General features: G+C 47.6%; 1 protein-coding gene across 3 annotated transcripts in view; it reads right to left on the minus strand.

The window, feature by feature from the left end:
* The window catches only part of LOC144169979 (uncharacterized), a 72,884-nt gene that overhangs the window by 15,742 nt on the left and 34,330 nt on the right, over positions 1-22,812 (minus strand). For 2 of the 3 annotated variants that reach the window (XR_013322547.1, XM_077699459.1), the window contains exon 3: positions 12,366-12,513. The exons of the other annotated variant lie outside the window; for it this stretch is intronic. Coding sequence is in view for 1 of the 2 variants with exons in the window: in XM_077699459.1 (XP_077555585.1) it covers positions 12,484-12,513 (30 nt within the window). In the remaining variant the exon portion in view is untranslated. Of the gene's footprint in view, positions 1-12,365; positions 12,514-22,812 lie in introns of those variants that run through there. 3 annotated transcript variants of the gene reach the window in all.

Here is a 22,812-nt window from a genome sequence, read left to right on the forward strand (position 1 = left end):
GTTGGATTAAGGTGGAGTTGGTCGAATTAAGATATATTCATAGGAAATAAATTAAGGTATATGTATTAAAATTTACGTGAGTTAGGACATATTAAGAATAAAACTAATCTAGTTTATCCATACAACTACCCTTAAACCTTAATTTCCCCTTAGCCTACAAACCCCTGGATTGGTGGAGATAGCCTAAGCGTATACAGGTGGAACAAACACTGAAGCAGGGACATGTAAAAGCAAAAGGAATAAATGTGAAAATTTTAGCTCGCCATGCGCTTTTTAAGACACAGGCCTCAGCTAGCAAACATTGTAAAATATAATGCCTCAGCCCAGGTGGTTTCTTGCTTCAGTTTCGATTTCACTGGGCTAGGGGAGCCCGAGAGGAGGAGAGTCGAGTCCAGCCGTGCAATTGCTCGTGTATTTTCTACACGTGCGCCCACGCGGAGGCACCTCCGGCACATTTGCCGGGATCATCGAGCCCCGCCCATCAACAACGGGATTTGGTAGCGAACTTTGTTTGGGCGCCACCACACCAAAATGTCGTTAAAAAGACCCTTGCTCATTGGCTTCCAGTCTTTGTGACAAAAGTGCAAGCCAACAAGAACACGCTTTCACGAAGACGGTGACGGTGGAGCGACGTGTTCTGAAACTTCACGAAAAAAAATCGAAGGAAAATGGCAGAGAAAAACACCAGCTTCAATGATTTATTTCTGAGCAAAGAAGACGCTGTCTGCCGTCCAACAAAAGCCAGGAGGGCTACAGGACACGTCATCTTTCTGTTATTCAGCCTTTAGCGTCCCTTTAATGTACGTATTGGTGCATGGGCAGGTTCCGTGCGTGAAAACACGAAACTAATGCATGACAAAAGCCAGAAGGATGGACAGTCGGGCAAGAAGAAGGAATCAAACAGTTGTTAATGAGCTCGGTAGAAGGCGAGTCGGGTGAGGGAGCTGTACAGCTGAGGATGTAAAAAAAAAGAAAAAAAAAACAGGGAGAGGGAATGGTAAGTACACACACTAAACCATTGATGACAAAAAGAAAGGGCATAAAACTAAGCAGGTAAACCGACAGAACGGGCGAATGTAAGGGCACGGCACCGAGTCATGGCCGCGAAAGTTGGAAGCGTATAAGCCTTACCTGCGGCACCAATTCATGACAGTGAAAGCATCAAGGATATAGCCTTGCCTACGGTACCAAGTTATGATCGTCCTTACGTACGGCACCGAGTTATGTCCGTGAAAGTGGTAAGGGTATAACCTCGTGCACGTACGGCACCACAATTTTTGTCCGTGAAAGTGGTAAGGACCTTACATACGGCAGACACCGAATTATGTCCGTGAAAGTGGTAAGGGTAGAGCCTTTCGTATGGCACTAGTCTTACGTACAGCACCTAGTTATGTCTGTGAAAGTGATAAGTGCACAGCCTTACGTACAGCACCAAGTTATGTACGGGAAAGTGGTAAGCGTATAGCTCTACCTACCAGTTTTATGTCCGTGAAAGTGGTAAGGGTATAGCCCTACCTACGCGCCAAGTTATGTTTATGAAAGTGAGAAGGGTACAAGCCTTGCGTACGGCCTGTAAAACTTGCAAGGCTTCACCTACGGCACCGAATTAGGTCCGTGAAACTAGAAAAGGTATAACCTTACATGTGGCACCAGGTCATTCCCCTGAGAGGGACAAGGGTATATACACGGCACCATGTCATGGACGCCATAGTGGAAAAGGTATACAGTAAAGCCCGCTTATATTGAACAGTGCGAGTATTGTAAAATAGTTCGATATAGCAAAAATTCGATATAGAAAGCGAAGCAAAAAAACCTTAAATGAGGGTAATCTGGCCGGCGGATCAAGTCACGACCTAACGCTGAGCTCTTACCACTCTGCAGTTCACTATTGATACGACAATTTCTCGGAAAGAAAACAATCATTTATTGGGGCGGAAGAACTGCGTGAGTGCAGCCTGCTTCTTGAAGCGCAACGCGTGGCTGGTGACTGCTTGCTCCACGGTATCTAAACAGTCGACAAGCACAACACCGCTGCCCTTAATGGCACTGCAGTATCGGCGTAGCAGGGCCACGGCAGCGACGGCTTCGCTCGTGCTCGGAAGCGGTACGGGGTCCTCGGCGTCTTCGACAGAGCTGAGACAAGCATGGATACAAGCGAATAACGGTGAACCCAGCGAACCGAGCAAGAAGTGCGCGCAGCGAATGGCGCGGACTTGAAGTTCCGTGACACCGAAGCCCGCAGCGCCCAATGTATCGCTTTCAGCTCCAACGGCATGCATGCGTGGACCTGGTCCATTCTGCCACGGCCTGGCCGCGGCCGGTTTGGACGCGCCCGGTCTCGTGCGGGAGTCGCAAGCGACACCCGCATCACCACTGCGCGCCGATGTATTGCGGAAAAGCCTGCCACATGCCTAAGGAGAGCAAAAATCCCGCGCGGAAGAGTTCGATATATCCATTGTGAGCAAAATCGCGTTCGATATGAAAAGATTTAAATGCATGTAATTTTTACCGGAATTATACAAGGGTTCAATATAGGCAATAATTCAATATACCCGTGTTCGATATAAGCGGGATTTACTGTACAGCCTTATGTATGGAACCGAATTATGGCCGTGAAAGTATAGTTTTACCTCCGACACTTATTTGTGACCGTAAAGGTAGCAACGGTATTATTGCCTTACCTATGGCAGCGAGTTGGGGGTTGTGAAAATAGGAAGGTTATAGCCTGCGGCAGCGAGTTGGGGCCGCGAAAATAGGAAGGTTATAGCCTTACCTACGGCAACGAGTTCTCGCGAAAATAGAAATTTTACCTTCGTCACCGATTCGGAGCCGTGAAAATAGCAAGGGAATATAATAGCGATTGAATAGCCTTACCTTCGGCACCTAGTTGGGGCCGTGAAAGCCGTAACAGTATAAGCCTTACCTTCGGCACCGAGATGGAGTCGTGAAAGTAGACACCGAGTTGGGGCCGTGAAAGTAGATGGGGTATAGTTTTACCTTCGGCAGCGATTTGTGGCCGTAAAAGTACCCAGGGTGTATGCAGTGTTACCTTCGGCACCGATTTGGGGCCGTGAAAAAGCCTTACCTTCGGCACCGAGTGGTGGCCGTGAAAATAGCAAGGGTATACCTTACCTTCGGCACCAAGTAGTGGCCGTGAAAGTGTTACCCCTGTTTGTACCCCCCCCCCTCCCCCTCCCCCTATGTATGCCCTCTCGCCTTTAAGGTGGAAGTAAATGAAATGAAACAAAATGAACGAAGGATGCCTCACCCTGCACGCCTGCAACGTCTCTTCAAGCGTTCAGGTGTGCTTCAAAAAGCAAAGTAAGGTATTCGTAGCGTTTTGGGACTTCGGCGGCCAACGCCTGTGACCCACAATAGTCTGTGCTGTAAATTAGAGCTTTGAGAGTAGCTGCCTAGGCGTTGTGAATCGGGAATAGTGACACAACAGGTGTTCAATAGGAGAAAAAAGAGGACGGAACGTTGCCTTATACAATAACATGGTATACATATGTCTCTCCTCAACGCCCTTTTGGCAAGTAGGTCTTTTGACTAATTCATTCCCCTGCAGGATTACCGCGGCTTCCAAACCTCTGCATTGATGGTCCTCAGAGCACGACCGGTGACGCCATGCCATGCACCAATGAGAGAGAGAGAGAAATAAACGTTTAATAAAAACGAGCAAATTTGGTGCACCAATGAAGCGTAATGAAGATAGCGATTATTCTTGCAACCATATGAAGTTTTGTTTTTCAAAAGTCGAATCAAGCGTGAACGCACACTGTTGGAGGAAATGGCGTAGAACGTGTGTTTGAGGAAAGCCTTACGTGGAACATCCATGTCCAAAAGCCACGGATTGCATAAGCGGTGCACGATGGCATCGTGCGAAATGGTAGCGAACGGTTGACGCAACGTTGCAGGTATGCTAACTCGGTAGCTCTTATCAACTGAGTGGCGTATTCCAATGACGTCATAGTTATTTTAGCATTGAAATATTTAACGGCAAACGAGGTGAGAATGCTGCGTGGTGTGCAGTATCTCTGCACGTCACAGGTTGAGAACTCGATAAACACTTTGTTGGTCATACGACAAACAGGAATCATGGCGCACCAGCAAATAAACGTTTTTCGTGTTATACTACATTTTTTATCCAGGATCCTTTAAGTTTCGAGTCAAAAATGAACTTTTCAGTGCACTTTAGAATCGGTCGGATAAAAGGCAAGCTAATTTATAAAACATAAACAGAAGCAGCCTGTAAAGTGCGAGCTACATTAGTCACGCATCAATTAGTATCTTTTTGTTCCTTGCAAGCTGTCTTTACTCTGAGATGCAGCGAAATAACAACAATGTGATTGGGAACGCACTCTTGGCACATAATAGATACACAGATGAAACTTTATCAAGAACAGGCTGGAACAGAGGCCTGGTCACAGAATTCAACAGCCGTAATAAGGGAAAGAGCGCAGCTGGTCCGTTTACAGCGAGCAGTTGGGATGACTTTCAACAGGTGACGCTAGTGCTACACCCGCCATGACTGGCCTTTCTCACGCGGCGGTTTCGGTTTCCACCGTACGCTCTCATGGTGCTCAGAGAAGTGCGCAGTCAGAAAATGTGGAACTCACAGGGGAAAACTTGCACTGTTGTCGGATGTACCAGCTGCGATCGGGACCTCAAGGTGTGGGGCGAATCGCCATGCAAGCCTCACTGGCCGCAACTTCACACAGACTGTCCATGTGTGCGGCGTTTGGCAATGCCCCGCTTTTCGCACAGTGAACGCGACACGAAGACCAGGCGTCGCTGGATTGACGTTCTACAACAGAAGAATTTTGTTCCAAGAACATCGGCAAGGGGGACATTTATTGCGTAGCATTCTTTGCCGAGTGCCTCCACAGCCAGGACACTGAAACGCCCTGCTTTCCCACAATAATGCAGATTTCGCGGAAGTTCCGCCTTTAATCGTTGTAATAGCGTAAATAGAGATATTTGGTCAAACAGAATTTTGAAAAATCAACAAATAAGAAAAACAACAAAAAAGCGAAAATGGCGAAACGTGCAACGCCTTGCATTTCCACAAAAATTCAGATTTCGCGGAAGTCCCACCTTTAATCGTTACAATAGCGTTAACGGAAATACTGTCAAAACTCGATCTTGCGAAACCCTACCTCAGGAATTTCCCAATCTAACGAAAAAATTCAGATTCCCGTTCAGGTGCGTATACGGCTCACTGCTTGTACGGACCCGAACTAATTAAAGAAATCAAGTAAACAGATTCAGCGCCATTTCCGATTTAACAAAGTATTGCGAGAAACAGACGCATATAGAAAGAATAGAAATTTCGAATGTGTTTCTTCAGAACGCCACAAATATTATTGCGTCATGTCAGAAGATAAACTCAGCAGTTCCTTGGCCGCAGACCACGGCGTCCCGGCCAGCACGTTTTCTACAATCTTGAAAGGAGAGGACGCTACCATCCACTCCAATTCATCTGGAATTGCGTCAAAGAAAAATAACCTTAAGACCACCCCGCACGACAAGTTGGAGGAAGCCCTGTCTACGTGGTTCAAGGATACGAGAGCAGGGTTCCCAGGTCTGGAGACAAATCTCCAGACCTGAGAATCCAGTCAAAATCATAGTGTGAAAATTGTGAGTACGGGTGATTGCAAGTACCCACTAGTACTAGTCGCGTGTACCACTCACAAGTACAGATACTTGTGAGTACATGCCCTCACGAGTACGTACTCGCAATTACTGGTACAGTACATGTACTCAGATTTTCTTCACGAAGCATGATGCCGCCACAATGACGAAGGCACTAGCTCTGTCGGAAAGGAACCGTTTATGGTCCTTGCAGCAGCATCATTACGGCTTTTTATATTCCATAGACCCATATGTAGAGCCCCTTACATTTTGCGGTGAAATATTTCAAATTCTGCAATTCTAGATAGGGGAATCTGCAAAATTCCGCGACAACATTGAAACAACATAAGGTATATGTAACAGTTCATTTATTAGACACTTCAGACTCCTAACGTGCTAGATTTTATTTACAACTGAAGGAAGCTGTTATGGCTGAGCATCTGGTGATGCTTTGTGCTTTCTTCACCAAGAGAATGGCGCTTGTTGTGAGGCACGATGTCACCATAGCAACTGAATGACCGACAGGTATTTAAGGGCAATGGAAGAAAGTGTTGGAGTCAGGTGCTCCATCCCAGCCCAGAAAGCCAGGACATCAAAATCTTCACCTGGCTTTTCTTGTTTAGAAGGAAATTGTGCCAAGTCCCTGTCACTAGACTTGAGGTCTTAAGCAGACTTCAGGTACACTTGCCATTCACCAGCTAGGGCTATAAATCCAGGAACGGCCCCAAACTTTGATCTCTTCTCTGAGAGACACCCAACTTGCTGGGGATCCAAGCAGCTCACACTCTTGAAGAACTTCCCAGAGTTGAAGAACTTCAGAGTTCTCCAAGTATACTAGCACCTTGCTAGCCACTTTACTCATTGCACCCTTCATTTGTTTGCAATCGGACCGGCCTCATCGAGTGCAATGTTTTCTTTCTGTGGCTATGGCTAAGCCCCTTGATTAGGGTGGAGGCTGCGCCACCTAGTCACTTTTATTATTTGATAAGGTAGGAATACACAGATGCAAATTTAAATTTTCAACAGTAAAAATGTTGCAGACAATAGAAACCATTTTGCTATTACTTTTCCGCCATATTTCACCAAATATATTGTTTTGGGAACGTAGCACAACACTTTTAACGGTTGTTTTGGAATTCCGCGAAAACACTTTAATTCCGCAATTTTTCGCGGAATTGCGGAATCGCGGAAAGCTAGGGGCTCTACCCATATGTCAGAATGCGGCTGCCAGAGCGTCTACCCCGCCACTTGGAGACGTTGCTGCATAGACTTCTTCTTAATGCCGCACTAACAAATTCCTATCTGCATCGGATCGGCCAGACAGCAAGCCCATATTGCGACAATTGTGGTTCACTTGAAATTGTTGAACACATATTTCTGGAATGCTCTGCCTATGCCGACTCAAGGTGCCGTTTACAACATAAAATTGATTGCCTCCACCCTGGACCATATACATTAAGATTGGTACTTGGACCATGGCCCTCTCCCTCCGCTCAGCGCAAAATCTTGTCCGCTCTATTCGAATTCCTCCAGGACATTGGTATGTCCACGAAATTGTGGTCGTTCCTCCATCTCAAGAGCCTTTGAACTCAATACCCTGAAGAAGGATCATATTTTTTTTTCACTACTACTACTCTCCTTTTCTTCACTACACCTACTACCTTTTTCCCTCTCCTCCTTTCCCCGCAGAGTAGCATGCCGGCGAACTGATGTCGGCAAACCTCTCTGCATTTTCCTCTTTAATAAAGAGTTTCTCTCTCTCTCTCTCTCTACTCACGTGTGTACTCCCTCGTCATCAGACTCACTTTTTTGGAGCAATAGCTCGACTGCGCCGTGCCTCGCAAGGTCAGTTATGATGTCGCAATGACATTGAGCCGCCGGAGCACAAGTTGGCAGGTGTGACGTCAAGGCACGTGGTCCGCTGCGGAGAGACGTTGCAGCTGCAGTCGCTCGGAGCCTCGCAGCTGCCGAATCACGTGACTAGGCAAGGGGTTAACGGCTGCTTCGTCGGCGCTTGGTCGTTCCGTTTAGCTATGAACTGGGCGCCGCGACCGGAGTGCAAGTGGGGCAGGTGGCTATAGCCTTTGGAAAACCTAGCCAAACGGATCTTTTGCACTTGATAACATGATTTACAAGTGTTATACCTGACCCATTTTTTTGTAAATCTGTGCTCTTTCAGAATCGTGCTCAAGCGTGCTTTGCAGTACAAATGAATGTACTGGCGAGGGAGTGCGCCTGCCTTTGGTTTTTTTATGGGACGAAAATTTTTGTGCAGGTGGTTTCATTCAAGAGACATACAAAAAAAAACTGTGGTTGATTCCTCTGTCATCGGCATCGGTTAAACACGAAGGTGAAATGTGCAGTGAAATCTGCAGCTGAACATGATTTAGGGGTCGGTGGCTGACTTGTGGGCGTGCTTGGCGAGCGACGTCCTGCTGGCGGGTCGCTTCGGCAAAGATGTACTGGCGTCATTTCCGGAACGAATATGACGTAAGTGAAATGTTGGTGTATCCCGGAATAAAACACGTTCGTGTTAAAATATGAAACTCGGAAACGAACAACCCTAGGTATAATGTGCGCTTTAGTACTAAAGGTTGCTTCCTCGCAAGAAGACCCTGTGTGCAGGGGTGCACCCTTTACAGGCCGCTTGCTTCGTTGTACTGGCGTCACTTCCGGGACGGATATGACGTCATGGAAATCTTTGTGTAGCCCCGAATAAAACACTTTCGTGTTAAAATAATTTCTTTAGTGCGACAGGGCTTAGAACGGACATTGAGAGTGGAATAAAATTGATGTAGATGGCATAGAGGTAGAGGAATTAATTCATCGTGCAGTGCATACTAATGATACAATTTCCGAAATTATCATACCGTCGTTGGAAGCGGAGCTTTTACTGAAGGTGGCACACGGGGGATGTTATGCCTCCGTGCAAACGTTGGCTACAACAGTTTTCGCTCTACAAGCACCCGTCCGTCCCTTGCTATAGCTAAGCGCAACGTTTGAGTAATTGTATAGCTGAACATGCACAATAACTCTACGCACGGAGGGCGGCTTAGTTTTTTTTTTTTCGTTTCTTTTTCAACGATAACTTTACCACCTGCATGACAGAAGTGCGGAACAGCTTGGAACCACAGACAAAGGCTGATGCAGACCCCGGCGGTCCGGACTCGCTTAGGCCAGATCGGTTACACCGAACAAACCAGACAAATGTCCTGCACAGCGGGCATCCCACACAAAATCCGCAAGCAAATCTGGATTTCTCCGGTACTGCAAAACAAGGGCACGAACCTCACCAGGAAAGATGAGAAACACAAGCAGACAACGTACTACGCACGTTCTCCAACACGCAGACACACGAGGTCCTCGGAGAAAACGCAGGGTGGCTGTAGACATCGAGTCGAACCAACGTGAGGTCAACAGTGGCTTGCTACCTCAGTGCACCGTGACAGACGCCAAGAATCATTCCAGCACTGGCAATGGCGGAGGGCTTCGGGACCAGCTGATCACTTGATATAATGTTAGGCTTACAAAAGAAGGAAGGAAGGAAGAAAGACTTTGTTGAATGCCTGCAACATACACAGTGTGTACACTGCGCCCGGACGTAGCCACTCGTCGATCCCGACGTCACCCCTACTCGGACCACCACTTCGCTACTCCCTACGGGGTTGGACACCGCTTCCCCATAAGGGAGGGCGTCGCCCCGCAGCTTTCGCTCCGGTGCTGCTTTTCGAGGGCCGCCAGGACCTGCTGGACGGCTGATAGTTGGGTGTCCTTGTCACAACTGCGCACTGCTTCTTGGATCTACGGCGGTAGGTCTGTCCTGGTTGCCGCCTCGTTAGATCGCACTTCACATTCCCAGAGTAAGTGGGCGGTAAGGCCCTAGCATTGTTACATAACACGCACGTGTCGTCCGTATAGAGTTCTGGCTGTATGTGCTTCATGACGACCGGGGTCATCAGTGAATTCGTCTGCAGCTGTCTGAACGTGGACGCTTCATCCCTGGCTAGCTCGGGGTGAGGCGGTGCGAGCACCCTCCTACAATTTCTATAATATTTGGGGATACCCTGACAGGTATCGTACCTGTCCTTCGTCTCGGTCCACCACTCTGCAGACGATTCAACTGCTGCCGCGCGGCCAGCTAATCCTCGCGCGACTGCGTTCGCCGTCTCGTTGTTGTTGGTGGCGAGTTCCGATACCTCGTTCCCCGCATGGGCGGGAAACCACTTGATTGTCACCTTGCGTCCGTCGATGTTTACCCGTTCGAGCACCCGCACCGCTTCACAGTACAGCCAACCCTTGGCGAAACTGCGCACTGCACTCTTTGAGTCGCTAAGCACCGTCGTCGTCTCTGGGTCCGCGATGGCCAGGGCGATGGCCAGCTCTTCTGCTCGCTGCGCGTCTCTCGTGACGATGCTCGCGGCGTTCACCGTGACTCCCATCTTCCCATCTATCTCTACCGCCGCGAAGCACCAAGGACCTTTCGACGTTTCATGAATGGCAAACTATGTATACCACACACTACGTGTGCTCATCGAGGCAAAAGGCGGCGTGACACAACACTGCAGGAACATCCACCAATAGGATTCGATACAAGATCCTCTGGGCGATGAGGGACGCGGGGATAGTAGGGAACATGAAGGCAGACGCGTTCAGGTCATAGCTCGAGGCTGCACTTTAAACCGGGCACCCGAAGAACCGAATCTCGAATACCTCGCCAGAACCCGCGGAATACTCGGCCAGGGCTCGCATATTGCAGAGGGATCACAAAAAGATATCTTTCTCCGCAGAAATCTCCAAAAAGGACAGAAGCCACCAACTGTAGACGGATCCGGTCAGGCACATTCTCTACCTTGCGCCTGCTCATTAACATTCACCCCATTCGATATGTGGATGATGCAACCAAAACCCCACAGTTTTACACAGCACGTGAGAATACAAGGACACCGCGACAGTATACCCAATATCAAAAACCTTCACGCGGAGCAATACTAGGCCCTGCTGGCCAGTAAGCGCTGCGTATTGACCAAGTCGGTGCAGCGGCCAAGCGAGGCAGCAGAGACCATTGTAGCCTTGGACCAACAGTACTCCCCCGGCTGACCCCATCGGAAGCTCAAGCGTCGTAGGAAGAGACCCCGTCGGCTTACGGCGCTGCTAAATAGAGCTTAATTAAATGCTTCTCCAGTCCAGTTCAGTGGAATTCAAAAAACGAAAATGCTCGGGCCTGCGCTTATCGGCACGGCACCTGTCAGCACGTGCCAGAGCGTTCATCAGTTTGGCACTCTTTACTCACCTCCCATACGCGATTCTTGGCACCTCCTGCAACCTTACTGACAAAAAAAGTTCAAGGCAGCTTGCACTCACGCGTAACACTTGACTGGCGAAGCTGTTGTAGGTCAGCATTCCCGGAGACGTAGTTAAGTTTCAGTATCATGGTTTATTTGCATAATGGCGGTGTTAGTAATCGTCGTCATATGCATCGAAGAGGTCGTCGTCTTCTTCGCGGAGGAGTGGTGGATGCAAAGTCATCCTCAGCATTCTAGACTTCCACCAGCTCTTCGTCATCGACTGGAGGCAGTAGTGGCGGGATCTCGAAGTCGTCTCGGAAAGGACTGGCACACTCGTAGCCTCGTCCCCAATTCTCCATAACGGCATCTAGAGAATACGGCGTCCGCGGTGTCCTCTTCCAAGCAGGGTGCCTTAAAGCTTTAGCATTAGCGCTGGAGGTTGTTTTACATGCGCGGTAGCGCTTGATGACAGCGCTGGAGTTTTTTTTTTTTTTTTTTTGCTATAGCCACTGCACGAGCCGGGGACTCGGCGGTTGCTGCGAGGCGCGCGCTCACTAGCACTCGACCTTTTCTTGGTATTTTTTTCTGCAACGGTTAACTTACGGCCGGTAACAACAGCTCCCCTGAACATTAAATTGGGCGCGCAGTCCTTTGCACACTTGACGCCATTGAAATGTTGAGGGCATTGAGCGCTGCGGCCGCTTCATTGTTCTAGCTCGCGCCACAGGTGAGGCTCGCACAGTGGGACAACAGCAAACAAAGCGATGCGTACTAATGAGCGCGACGTATAGCACTGGGAGGAAGAACTGCCGCAAGGAATGTGGGACCGGGCACGTAGGGGGTACTCCCAGTATAATTATGCACGCTCTATATCACGTGTTCAAGTCCGGGGAGAGGGGGAGGGGGACAACTTCGTGTTTTCAGTGCTAGCAGCCAAATCCGCGGGCAGTTCCTGGCACAGGTCCCCATTTTTGCGGCACAGCGGATCCCCTCTTGGAGCATCGTTTTTGGAAGGCGGTACAAAACGTCGTCCTGTGCTGCTGATGCGGTTGAATGGGAACACGAGCCCGCATTTGGGAAAGCTATGAGCGGCTGTCACTTGTCCTGCGTGAAAACACGAGCGTTCGGGTCAGGCCGATTTGCTATTCACAGAGACGGGTGGTGACCTTTTCCCTCGACGAGTCCTTTCAGTATACTTGCCCCTGCAAGAGCTGCTTTCTGTCACTCGTTTAGCATGTTCGTAGATTGTTTCTTGAGTGCAGTCCAAGAAGGACTGACATGACATATAAGGATGGCATTGTCCTCCTGCAGCGTTAAAGGTGACGTTAAAGGTAAAGAAGAAAGGTAAGGTTTACGTTAAAGAAGAAAGGTTTACGTTAAAGGCAAAGAAGAAAGGGCTAAGGTGACTGAAAGCAAATTATTTTTTCCAGTCTCATTATTGTCCCAGACACTGCAGTGGCTCAGTGGTTAAGGCGTTGCACTTCTGCGCGTATGGTGGCGGCTAAGATTTATGGCCTGTTCTGGCGTATTAATGCGTATACATACGCATTCTTTGCCGAATTCCTCACCGCACCAACGGTTCGACACCCTGGACCTGCACAAAAATGTATAATTGGCGAAGTTAACACATTAAAATGTAGTAGTATAAATTGAGGTAATTGGCTACGGAAATTAAAAAAAATAGATAAACTGAAAAACAAAAGAATAACAAAATAAAAAATGTCAATCTGTTTATTTGACATCCACACACATACAGATGTCGGGAGCACGGACAAAAATTAAGCCAACAAAAGTAGCTTGACGGGGTCCGTGTCCCTTAACATGCAGGTCATGTAAAAAGTATACATGCAGGTTGTAGAGCAGACTGCGCATGCATAAAACTCGCATTTATGTCTATGTTGCCGCGCTCACACGACCAAAACAAAAATAAAAGCGTTCCACAAAACAAAACGAAATATGAGCAAAAAATCGACCTTTATCTACAAAGTCCATACCTCGCGAAGTTAACGCATTTATTTGTTATTACAGTGTAAATGTACAGGCGCGGCCACTGCTAGAGGTAACACGGCAGCGCGTTGAGCGCCATACCTCGGCAAAACTCGGCGCCACTCACTCACACTCACACAGAAAAATATATTTGTCCTCACGCACTCACTCGCACTCACGCTCACCAGTCCAAAGCGGTGGCGAGGCTCACTCATTACTCACTCATGAGGGGTGAGTGCACTCGTCAGTAAGCCTGCCGACCTATGTTGAGCGCTCCCCAAGTAGCCGCCACCGGCGCAGCGCGAAGCGCGGCGTAACGTCTAAGTCCGGTGTTAATGTTCACACTTGTCAACATTGTTCTACAAGAACAAGACATTACGCAAATATAAGGCAGAAAATCAACACGTGAGTGATATTTACAGTGTTCCTTCAAAAAAAAAAAAAAAATCACGGATGCTTAGTTTTTGTGATAGCAAATGAAATACTACACCAACTGCAGAATACCGTCGCCTGCTGTTTCCCGTGCTACCTGGAGGCATTTAAAAAATCAAACGGCAACAGAAAAGACAGGTTCTACTAGATAGGTTCCACGTTCCGCTTGGAACACTCGCGGAGTAGGGCGGCGTGGTTCTATAAACGATAGTAGGGTGCCTCGATTCACGCACGTCTCCGCCGTACGGTAGCGCTGGCATCGAGGCAGCGGAACGCGGTAAACTTAAATTGACTTGAGCAAACCTGCAGCGTGTTATCTTTGGAGGAACGAGACGGGAGAGGAACAGCATGAGAGGGGAGCGAGAAAGAAAATGGAGGAATTTACTTGCCAGGGGCGCCAATCAACTATCGTCTTTCGTCGACATTTGCAACGAAAGGAGCATATACGCGGCCATTTGCGGAATCATGTGTGGAGTTGCAAACTGCCACGCCGTGATGAATCAATCAGGTTTGACACAGTGTCAACATGTGCTAAGGTCCCGCGGTAGCCTGTTTTTTATGGCACGACACATAGGGTGCTGCCGCAACAACTTTTATTAAATCGAATACCGACCTAAGAGCCACACAGCGTTCACCAGAAAGTTGGCTTTGCCGCGCGATTTAAAATTCTTTGTCGACGAGACTCTATCTGCGGACACAATTTTTTTTCGGAATCTAGCTATAGACAGCTTCGGTGTAAAGACTTTAGATGAAGAGAAGCAGCGTAGGAATGCTTACGCATCAGTAGACAATCCGCAAAATTTATGTATTTTTGACAAAGGCGGAAAAACGGAGAACCGCGCGGTGTACAATGGGAGCGCTATGAATCACTGGCGAGAACACCGGCAGCATGAGATTGACGAATTTATGGCTCGGTTATGAACAAGACCGTCGGGTGCAATCAGACACGTCAATTTTACCAAATTTTGATGTGGGCGTTCATCTGTTATATCGCCAGTGAATAAATTCATAGCCTCATTTAACAATTATTTCGCTCTCATATGCACATCAGAAACACTGGAAAGCAATTTTTGCACTTTTGCATCTTATCGAACAGAGTAATGTTATCGAACTTCTAACATTGTAGCCTCGCCTTCAAGTGTGCGCGGCGTTGCATCTTATCGAACAGAGTAATGTTATCGAACTTCTAACATTGTAGCCTCGCCTTCGAGTGCGCGCGGCGATGACTTGTTATCTCTGAGGGTAGATTAGCTGTCCACTCGTTCTTTTCGCATAAAAATACAAAATTTCACCATCACTGACTCCTTTTTTGATTGATTGTGGGGTTTAACGCGCCGACGCAACGCAGGCGATGAGGCGCGCAGTAGTGGAGGGCTCCGGATTAATTTTGACCACCTGGGGATCTTTAACGTGCGCCGAAATCTCGTACACACGGGTGTCTTTGCTTTTCGCCTCCATCAGAAAAGCGGCTGCCGCGGCCGGGAATCGAACCCGCGACCTCGTGCTCAGCAGCGCAACGCCTTAGCCACTGAGCCACCGCGGCGGGTTTTTATTAACTCTGTGTGATCAGTTTAAAATTTTGCAGTTGAAAATAAAGCAGGTTTTACTTGTTAGATCAGTGTACAGTTACATGATTTTGCTCCAATGTAACTGGTGCAACTGTACTCTGATGAATGCAAGTCCCGTTGCCGCTACGTGAGTAAACCTTCTTTGTTATTGTTCTTGCTGTGTATCCGACATCCGACTCTTTACTTTATATATATATTGTAAGGAGACCGGACGCTTTTCTCAGGGAGGCAGAAGATCGAGTGGTTCCACCTTTACTTGTCGGACCGTGACTCCACAACCATTATCTGCAGGTGAGATATGGTCCACACCGGTGGACGGTGGATAGGTACAGTCTACGACAGTTCTAAGATGTACTGAAGTCCATGAGTAGATGAGTAAGCGCTCACAATATCCTACGCTTGGGGGTGGTAGGAAATGCTGGGGGAAAAAGAACCTTCACATTTTTGAAACCCCCAGCTATACCTTGAGCGCATACAGTTTGTCATAAGAAGTTGACACCACTAAGTGACCCTGTTATGCCACCTGTGGCACCAATACTGCCAGAACCAAGAATATACATGTACCGAAAATACCGTGACAAAGATGCTATATTTTCGCTGTTTTATAAATTGGGCAGGACTAATAATTTTTTAACAGGAGTACAAACAGTTTTAAAGCTTGCCCAATCTTCCCCGTTTCACTGCAGAGCTTGCTACAATACAAGAAGCGCTTGCGCATCTTCAATGGGTTACTGTTACGCCAGTTACGGAAAGGGGTCTTGCTAATGACTGACCCACGCTGCACTTTATACGCCGTCTCGGACGAAAGGCCGCTTCGCCTTTCTTCTTTCGACAGCGGTATGGTGTACATTCGTTTACCCCTCGCCGAGAATGATTGGGATATTATTTTTTCGCTGGATGCCCGCGCACCCTGGGGTCCTGGAAAATTGAAAACGGTAATGACCTCGAGGGTGACGACCAGCCGGTGACCTGTCGGTCAGCTTTCTCTAATGCTCACAGCATCGCTGCTCAACTTGGGAGATGGCGTCACCCGAACATCGGCGCGACCAGCGGAAATTCCCCATTGCCATTTCACTCACGCGTATTTGCGGAAGCCCACATCTCTCCGCTTTCGCGCCTACGCACCCGGTGTGCGTGCGTAGTGACAGCTCGCCTACCCCGATATGACGGCGTTTACATTCGATGTCTAACACGTTTTTATTTCTTAATAACGAGGAAGCTTCCTGGGTGGGACCGATGGCGAGCTGTCAGAAAACGAATGCATTTCCCTATAGACCGGTTGGTCGACCTAAAGCTCTGATAAGGTCTTTGCACACACGGCACATGCGTGGAAACGGGCTTCCATTATGTCAAAGCGGCGCTGCTTCAAAATCGCGAAAAAGGAATGGTTCTAGATAAGAAAATACACGCGTCGATCATGACGAAGGAGTGCAATAGTGTACCTTCTTTATCTCATAAACCACGTACTGGTATACATTTACATCTTTCGTAGCTGCGATTACTTAGTGCGCAAAAAATCGTAGCGTGAGTTCGTTCTTCGTTTGCGATTCGGGTCTTTGAAGGATTGACTATCGACTGGACGCACTTTCAGAGAAGGTTGGACGCAATTTTAGATGCGGCGGCATCTCATTCACTCGCCTTGTCCCCCCATACGGCGTTGTTGTCCGTCCACACCCCTCCCCCATTCTCCTCGCCGCGCGAGCTGCGCTCTCCGCCGCTCACCCCCTCTCCTCTCCGATAGCGAACACTCTCTCGGGAGGGGCATTGGATTGGATTCGATTGGCTTGGCTTGGCTTGGCTTGGATTGGATCGGATTTGGATTGGATTTGGATTGGATTGGATTAAAGTGGATTGTGTTGGATTGTGTTGTGTCATAGCCGCGCCACGTCGCGTGATAGCCGCGGCAAGGGGTTCACGGCACGTTTCACGCGATGGGAGAATCAACCTAACGGAAACAACAACGGAACCCCCTATGCGTCGTATCTACACAGGGGTTCCCGCGAGGGGAGGTGGGAGTAATTTTTAGCGAAGGTTTTGACGCACTTGTGACGCAGTTTTGATGTCAGAAAGCTTTCGCGCATCTCTTAACTTTCTTTGGGGGGGGGTTGGGTAAAGTTTTTTTTTCTACTCATACAGAGATGTATTTCGATCCCGTATCCCAACGTGTGAACTCCAAGCGGGCGGCTGGGGGCTGCTATCAAAGTTAAGAGTCAGCTGAACACACACAAATCCGAAATAGTTCCAGCTCGCTTCGGTGAATGCATACGAAGCACCAAAGCTGACGCGCAGACAGACCGAAGCGGGCTGAGACTGGGGCCCTGCCTTGCGGCATACACGGTAGGCCAGCCGCGGGCCGCTAGTCAGGGTTTGGAGACCCCGTGCCTGCAACGTGCTTTTAAAAAAAACATATCAACTAGTTTTATTCGCTGCAGTCAATATATTGTAGGTATTTCTTTGTTTCCTGGTCCCCTTTTTCTTTTTCTGTACATGCCTGTTTCTTGATATTATTTTGTGCCAAATTTAGTTTTATGCGAACCTGTTGTTTTCTTCCTTTGCTTTTGTTACTTGTATGAGAAGTGATAAGGCAAATGACATCTATTTGAGGTTCATATTGCACTATTAATTTAGGATGTATTGAAGATACAAGGTAAATTTTATTTATTATAATTTTAGGTACCGTTGCAGTTTATACGTATACGCGGATCAACGTCTAATATCTACTATCACGTCTTCGGCAGTTTTAATGAGCAGAACACGTGGTTGGATACAGCAGAGAGCGAAACTTTCGTCCCTCTGAAAAAAAGGTCTCGTTTCGGACAGTGGTGCAGTCGTGGCGCTAGTCAGTGCAACGTCACGGGGTACGGCAGGTGTCACGGCAGCAGTGAAACCTGCCCGTCAACTAAAACTCCAGAGAACTGTTCGAGGGGTGTATTATGCAATGTAAATAATATTCATAAGACAATTGGGCTCTACGCCAGTTCACATAATCCGGCAGCACATGCTTTCGAAGTGCCACTTATCGTGTATAAGCTGCATCGGCCTATGACAACAAACCGCTTGTACGGTTTGATGGTCACGCTCCTGTTTTCATCGGGAACGTTGGTCGTGTCATTTCGGCTGATTCGGGTATACAGCCCAATACGGTATCATTGGCGTCATGAAGATTATATAAAAGCGATGATCGTTTTTATGCGCCAGTTGCATGGACATGTAAAGTGACTGTCTTTTCCTGCCGGTTTGTACGTAACCACTCGCAAGTGGATGGGCTGCACAAAGGTCGGAGTGGCAGGACCCTCACCGCAGGTATCTACCACTGCACGCTATTGACCCGCACTGTGACTTCCGTTTTCCACGCGGCCTCAACAAGCGGTGTGAAGAAGTTCTGCACCTACTGCGCCTGAATGCGGCGTTTACTCGGAGTTTTAAGTTTAAGATTGGTTGGGAAGATTCCCCCCTGTGGTCGTTTACTTTTAATTTTGTATCAGCGTTTCCATAACGATTTTCTTTTCAATTGTATTTTATGTCCGGACTCTGTTGGCAGCATTCTCTTGTTTTTCTTGCCCTTCTTTTTTTTTCTTTTTTTTAACGTTTCACGCTTGTCTTCTTCCTGCTGTAACCCTGATGTCTGATATGCACCACTCATCAACGTAGTCACCCCCCATCTGGTGTAGCAAGCCTTGCCCCTAGCAGGGCTGACCTCACCAGTTCACATTAAAGAGCATCCTTTCTCTCTCTCTCTCTGAAGGGACTAAGCTAGGGACGCCATCATCGAAAGCGGCGGTGTCACGCACTACGCACTTTTTTGCAATGACGTCAATAACTTTGATTGATTGATTAGATTGACTGATCGCTTGAATAGATTGATTGAATGTATTGAATTGATTGACTGAATTGACGGCGTGAATTGATTGATATATTGTTTTAATTGATTGATTGGTTGATTGAATTGATTGATTGATTGATTGATTGATTGATTGATTGATTGATTGATTGATTGATTGATTGATTGATTGATTGATTGATTGATTGATTTAACGCGCCGACGCTTCACAGGCGATGACGAGCGCCGTAGTGGAGGGCTCCGGATTAATTTTGACCACCTATGTATCTTTAACGTGCGTTGAAATATCGAACGCATGAGCGTTTTGCTTTTCGCCTCCATCAGAAAAGCGGCCGCCGCGGCCGGGAAACGAACCCATCTTCCTGGGCTCAGCAACCCAACGCCTTAGCCACTGAGCCACCGTGGCGTGTACGTCAATAACTTGGTGTCGACATTACATTACAGACATTAGGCTGAAAACCACGTTAAAATTCGTGGTTGGCTCGTAGGCAGAGGAGACTGGGCGGGAAAGGGGGAAGAAAAGAATGCGATAGGTACGCCTGCGAGGCTATGGGGGTACTGGTCACTGAAATATGCACTCACGGGCTTTTCTACGCGGGTACCCTAAACGGCAGTTGTTCGTATACCATACAAGTGGACGTGGGCCGTTGCAGTGCAAGTTTATAGACGTAATAAAATAGGCTTTGCATATTCGCTCAGGTAAAATATCTCGTATGATAGATTGAACCACTAGAACTTGAATTACTTTTCTAGAAAAAACCACGTGGTTCAATTCTCGAGAAAAAGGCAAACTTCAGCGTGAACTGACACAGTTTCGAGTAGATGAAGCAAGAAAGACAGTACGGGGGCCGGCTCTACCAAGTCATGTATTGCGAAAACAGCACTTCACCTTTATGCATGTTCCGCTACAACGATAGGTGCGGATTCTGTGGAGATTCCAGCCAAGCTTTGTCTGAAAGATATACTGCTTGTAATGAAGGACAATAGACGGAACGTTAAAACATACACCTTTCTTCACATGTACTTGCTTCTATCACCCTGCACTCGCGACTTCTAGCACAATTTATTTTCTCTGTGCCTGCATCTGTATGTCTCGCAACGGAGCTTGTAACGGCCACTTGAGCCTCTTGTCACCGATGAGTAACAGTGTTCATGTGCCCGCTCACTGGAAATTAGGGATCTGTTTTTTTTTCCCGAAAAAGCCAGATGACGAAACGCAACGTAAAGGCATTTTTTGTATCAAGAACAGCTATCGTCAATCTGCCTCTCGACCCCAAGTGTTACGGGGGATGTTTCAAAAACCATGTAACAAAATGCAGCGAGTGTCTGGCCAGCGTTATTGCCTGTCTATGCATGTTTTGTTTGATATGCGTATATCCATCCGGTTGCAATTGTTACCTGTCACTGCGATAGCGACGGGCAAGAGTGTGGAGACCACCCTTGCTTTAGTCCTTGCCCAGTTGGCTTTGTGTAGATTTATGGAAGTAGGTTACAGTTTGTTCTGGATGACCGAAGAGATACGGGGGTCCCAATTAGTCGGCTTGGGTGAATGAAAGGTATACGAACGGCATTTGGGGCTAAGCTACCGCCAATCATCTACCCGTCAACGGAACCTTTGTTGTTTGTTTTCGACCTGTATGCCTGTGAATAATGTTGACTCAGCAGCAGTCACGCTATGGCCATTGAGGCATCCGGTGTCGCAGTTGCAAGCCAGGCTCTAGGAGCCTGGACGTGTAGCATTGACATAATAATTGGGACTGAAACATGGCTCTGTGACGACACGCCGGACAGATTTTCGTTATTTCACTCAGAATATAATATCTTCAGAAAGGACAGAAAGACGTCGCGTGGTGGTGGCGTGATAATCGCTGTCCGCAAGTCACTCAACTCTACTCCCGTTCCTATCTCAGCCTCTTCTATTGAGACATGTTGGGCTCTTGTTCACTCCACTTCGAACTCTTCATGCGTTCTGATTGGCGCGTGCTATCGACCACCCAACTCCGGCTCTGAAAATCTTAACTGCTCTTCAAGCCGAACTCGAATACATTCACTGTTCTTTTCCGCGCGTTCTGATAATTATGGTCGGTGACTTTAATATTCCCGGTATTGATTGGCTCAGCAATAAAGTGTACAGCTCCTCCTCAATCAGACACGAGTGCAAAGACTTTCTGCAGTTACTAGGTGCTTTCTCGTTGCAACAGATGGTTAAAGAACCTACTCGAGGTCAAGCCACTCTTGATATCGTTTGCACTACCCACCTTCAAAGCATTGCAGTGAACGTTCTTGACGAGATAAGTGACCACAAATTACTACAATTTAATTTTGACTTTGCCTCAACTTTTCAAAGCAATAAAAAATAAAATAAATTCATTCATGATTATACAAATGCAAACCTGTCCGCGATCAACGAGTTTCTGAATGATTCGCTGGTAAAAGACAAGCACACTTTCAGGTCTATAGCAGTAGAATAAAGCTGGGTTTTATTTAAGGAAGCCTTGTCGCATGTCAGGGACCACTTTGTGCCGAAATTACTTATCTTCCTTTCAATTCAGAGTCTTTGGTTTACACGTCATGTAAAACGAGCTATTGGGAACAAGAAACAAGCCTTCAAAGCTGCGCAGCGTTCGAATCAGCTTTATTCCTGGAATAAATATAAGCAAGCGTGCCGCAGCTGCAACGCCGTAATTAAAAAAGCAAAGACTTGCTTTTTTAACAATACCTTGCCTGGTTTTCTCAAAGACAACCCGAAGCAATTCTGCAGAGGCGGTGGAGAGCTTTCAGTGGTGAAGACAGAGGACAATGTTGTGTTACGCGCCTCGGCTATTTCTAAAGGGGAAAGAAGTCTGTTAAAGGAGTACTGACACGAAATTTGTATGTTACGTTTTTTTCGCTGCTATGCGTGCCTACCAGCCCACTAATCATAGAATGACAGATTAGACGGTCGAGCGCAGCGTTAACATTCATTTACGGCGTCGTTTATTTGTGCCAGTTTCGGTTTCGACTGAAAAACGCCGAGCGGCCGCCATGACAGCATGTATAACATGACGTCACCATTCTTGCCGTATCGCTGCCTCTCTGGAAGCGCGCGCGAGCGAGCGCACGCGCGCGCCCAGACCGGCCGAGGTTTTCGCCGTCCCCACAGGCCCGGGCAGCATGACGTCAGTCCCAAAACCATGACGTGTACACACGCCCGAGCAGCGCGCGCCAACCACAGCCAGCGCGTCGGCTTCGTCACGGGAGCCCCGACGTCGGCAGTTTGGGGCACGTACAGATGATGTCACGTTGGCCCGCTCTGGGCTTTCTCGTGCGGGCGAAGATTAAAATGGATTTTAAATATGTTTCGCTGAACGGTTGCTGTTGAAACTTGCTGGGAGATATCTCCTGATAAAAAGGAAGCGTTTTACATAGTTATCTCAGCTTTGAAATTTCGTGTCAGTACTCCTTTAAAGGAGGGGTTTTGCTCCCGTTACGTTGCTTAGGAACGTAACGGGAGCAAAGCCTTAGAAATGGCTAAATAAGTCCTAAGCAACGTAACGGGAGCAAAACCCCCGCTTCAACAAACAGACTTCCTTCCCTTTTAGAAATAGCTGAGACGCATAACACAACATTCTACTCTGTCTTCACCACTGAAAGCTCTCCACCGCCTCTGTATGTTGCCTCCCATCCTGAGAGCTCCGATATTTTGATAACTTTGGCGGGTGCTTCAAGGGCCATAAAACGTTTACCTAGCAGATGTAGTCCTGATCCTGATCAAATATCATCGAAATTATTAAAGCTAACGTTGATGCAGTATTCCTCTTTTCTTTGCAAGTAGTTTCGGCAATCCCTCCACGAGAAACTCTTGCCTAACGACTGGAAGTTAGCTGTTGCTGTTTCCATTTATGACCAGACCGACTTTTCTAATCACAGGCCCATATCTTTGACTTCTATATTCTGCAAAATTTTGTTACATATTTTGCACACTAACATTATGCAACATCTGTCTTCGAACAATCTACTTTTTACAAATCAGCAGGGTTTTCAAAGTTGGAAATCCTGCGAATCTCAGCGGTCAGAATTTGTAACA

Source organism: Haemaphysalis longicornis, unplaced genomic scaffold, assembly GCF_048455015.1.
Source record: "Haemaphysalis longicornis isolate Haplotype H1 unplaced genomic scaffold, Haemaphysalis longicornis Haplotype H1 scaffold_2, whole genome shotgun sequence".
NCBI lineage: Eukaryota > Metazoa > Arthropoda > Arachnida > Ixodida > Ixodidae > Haemaphysalis > Haemaphysalis longicornis.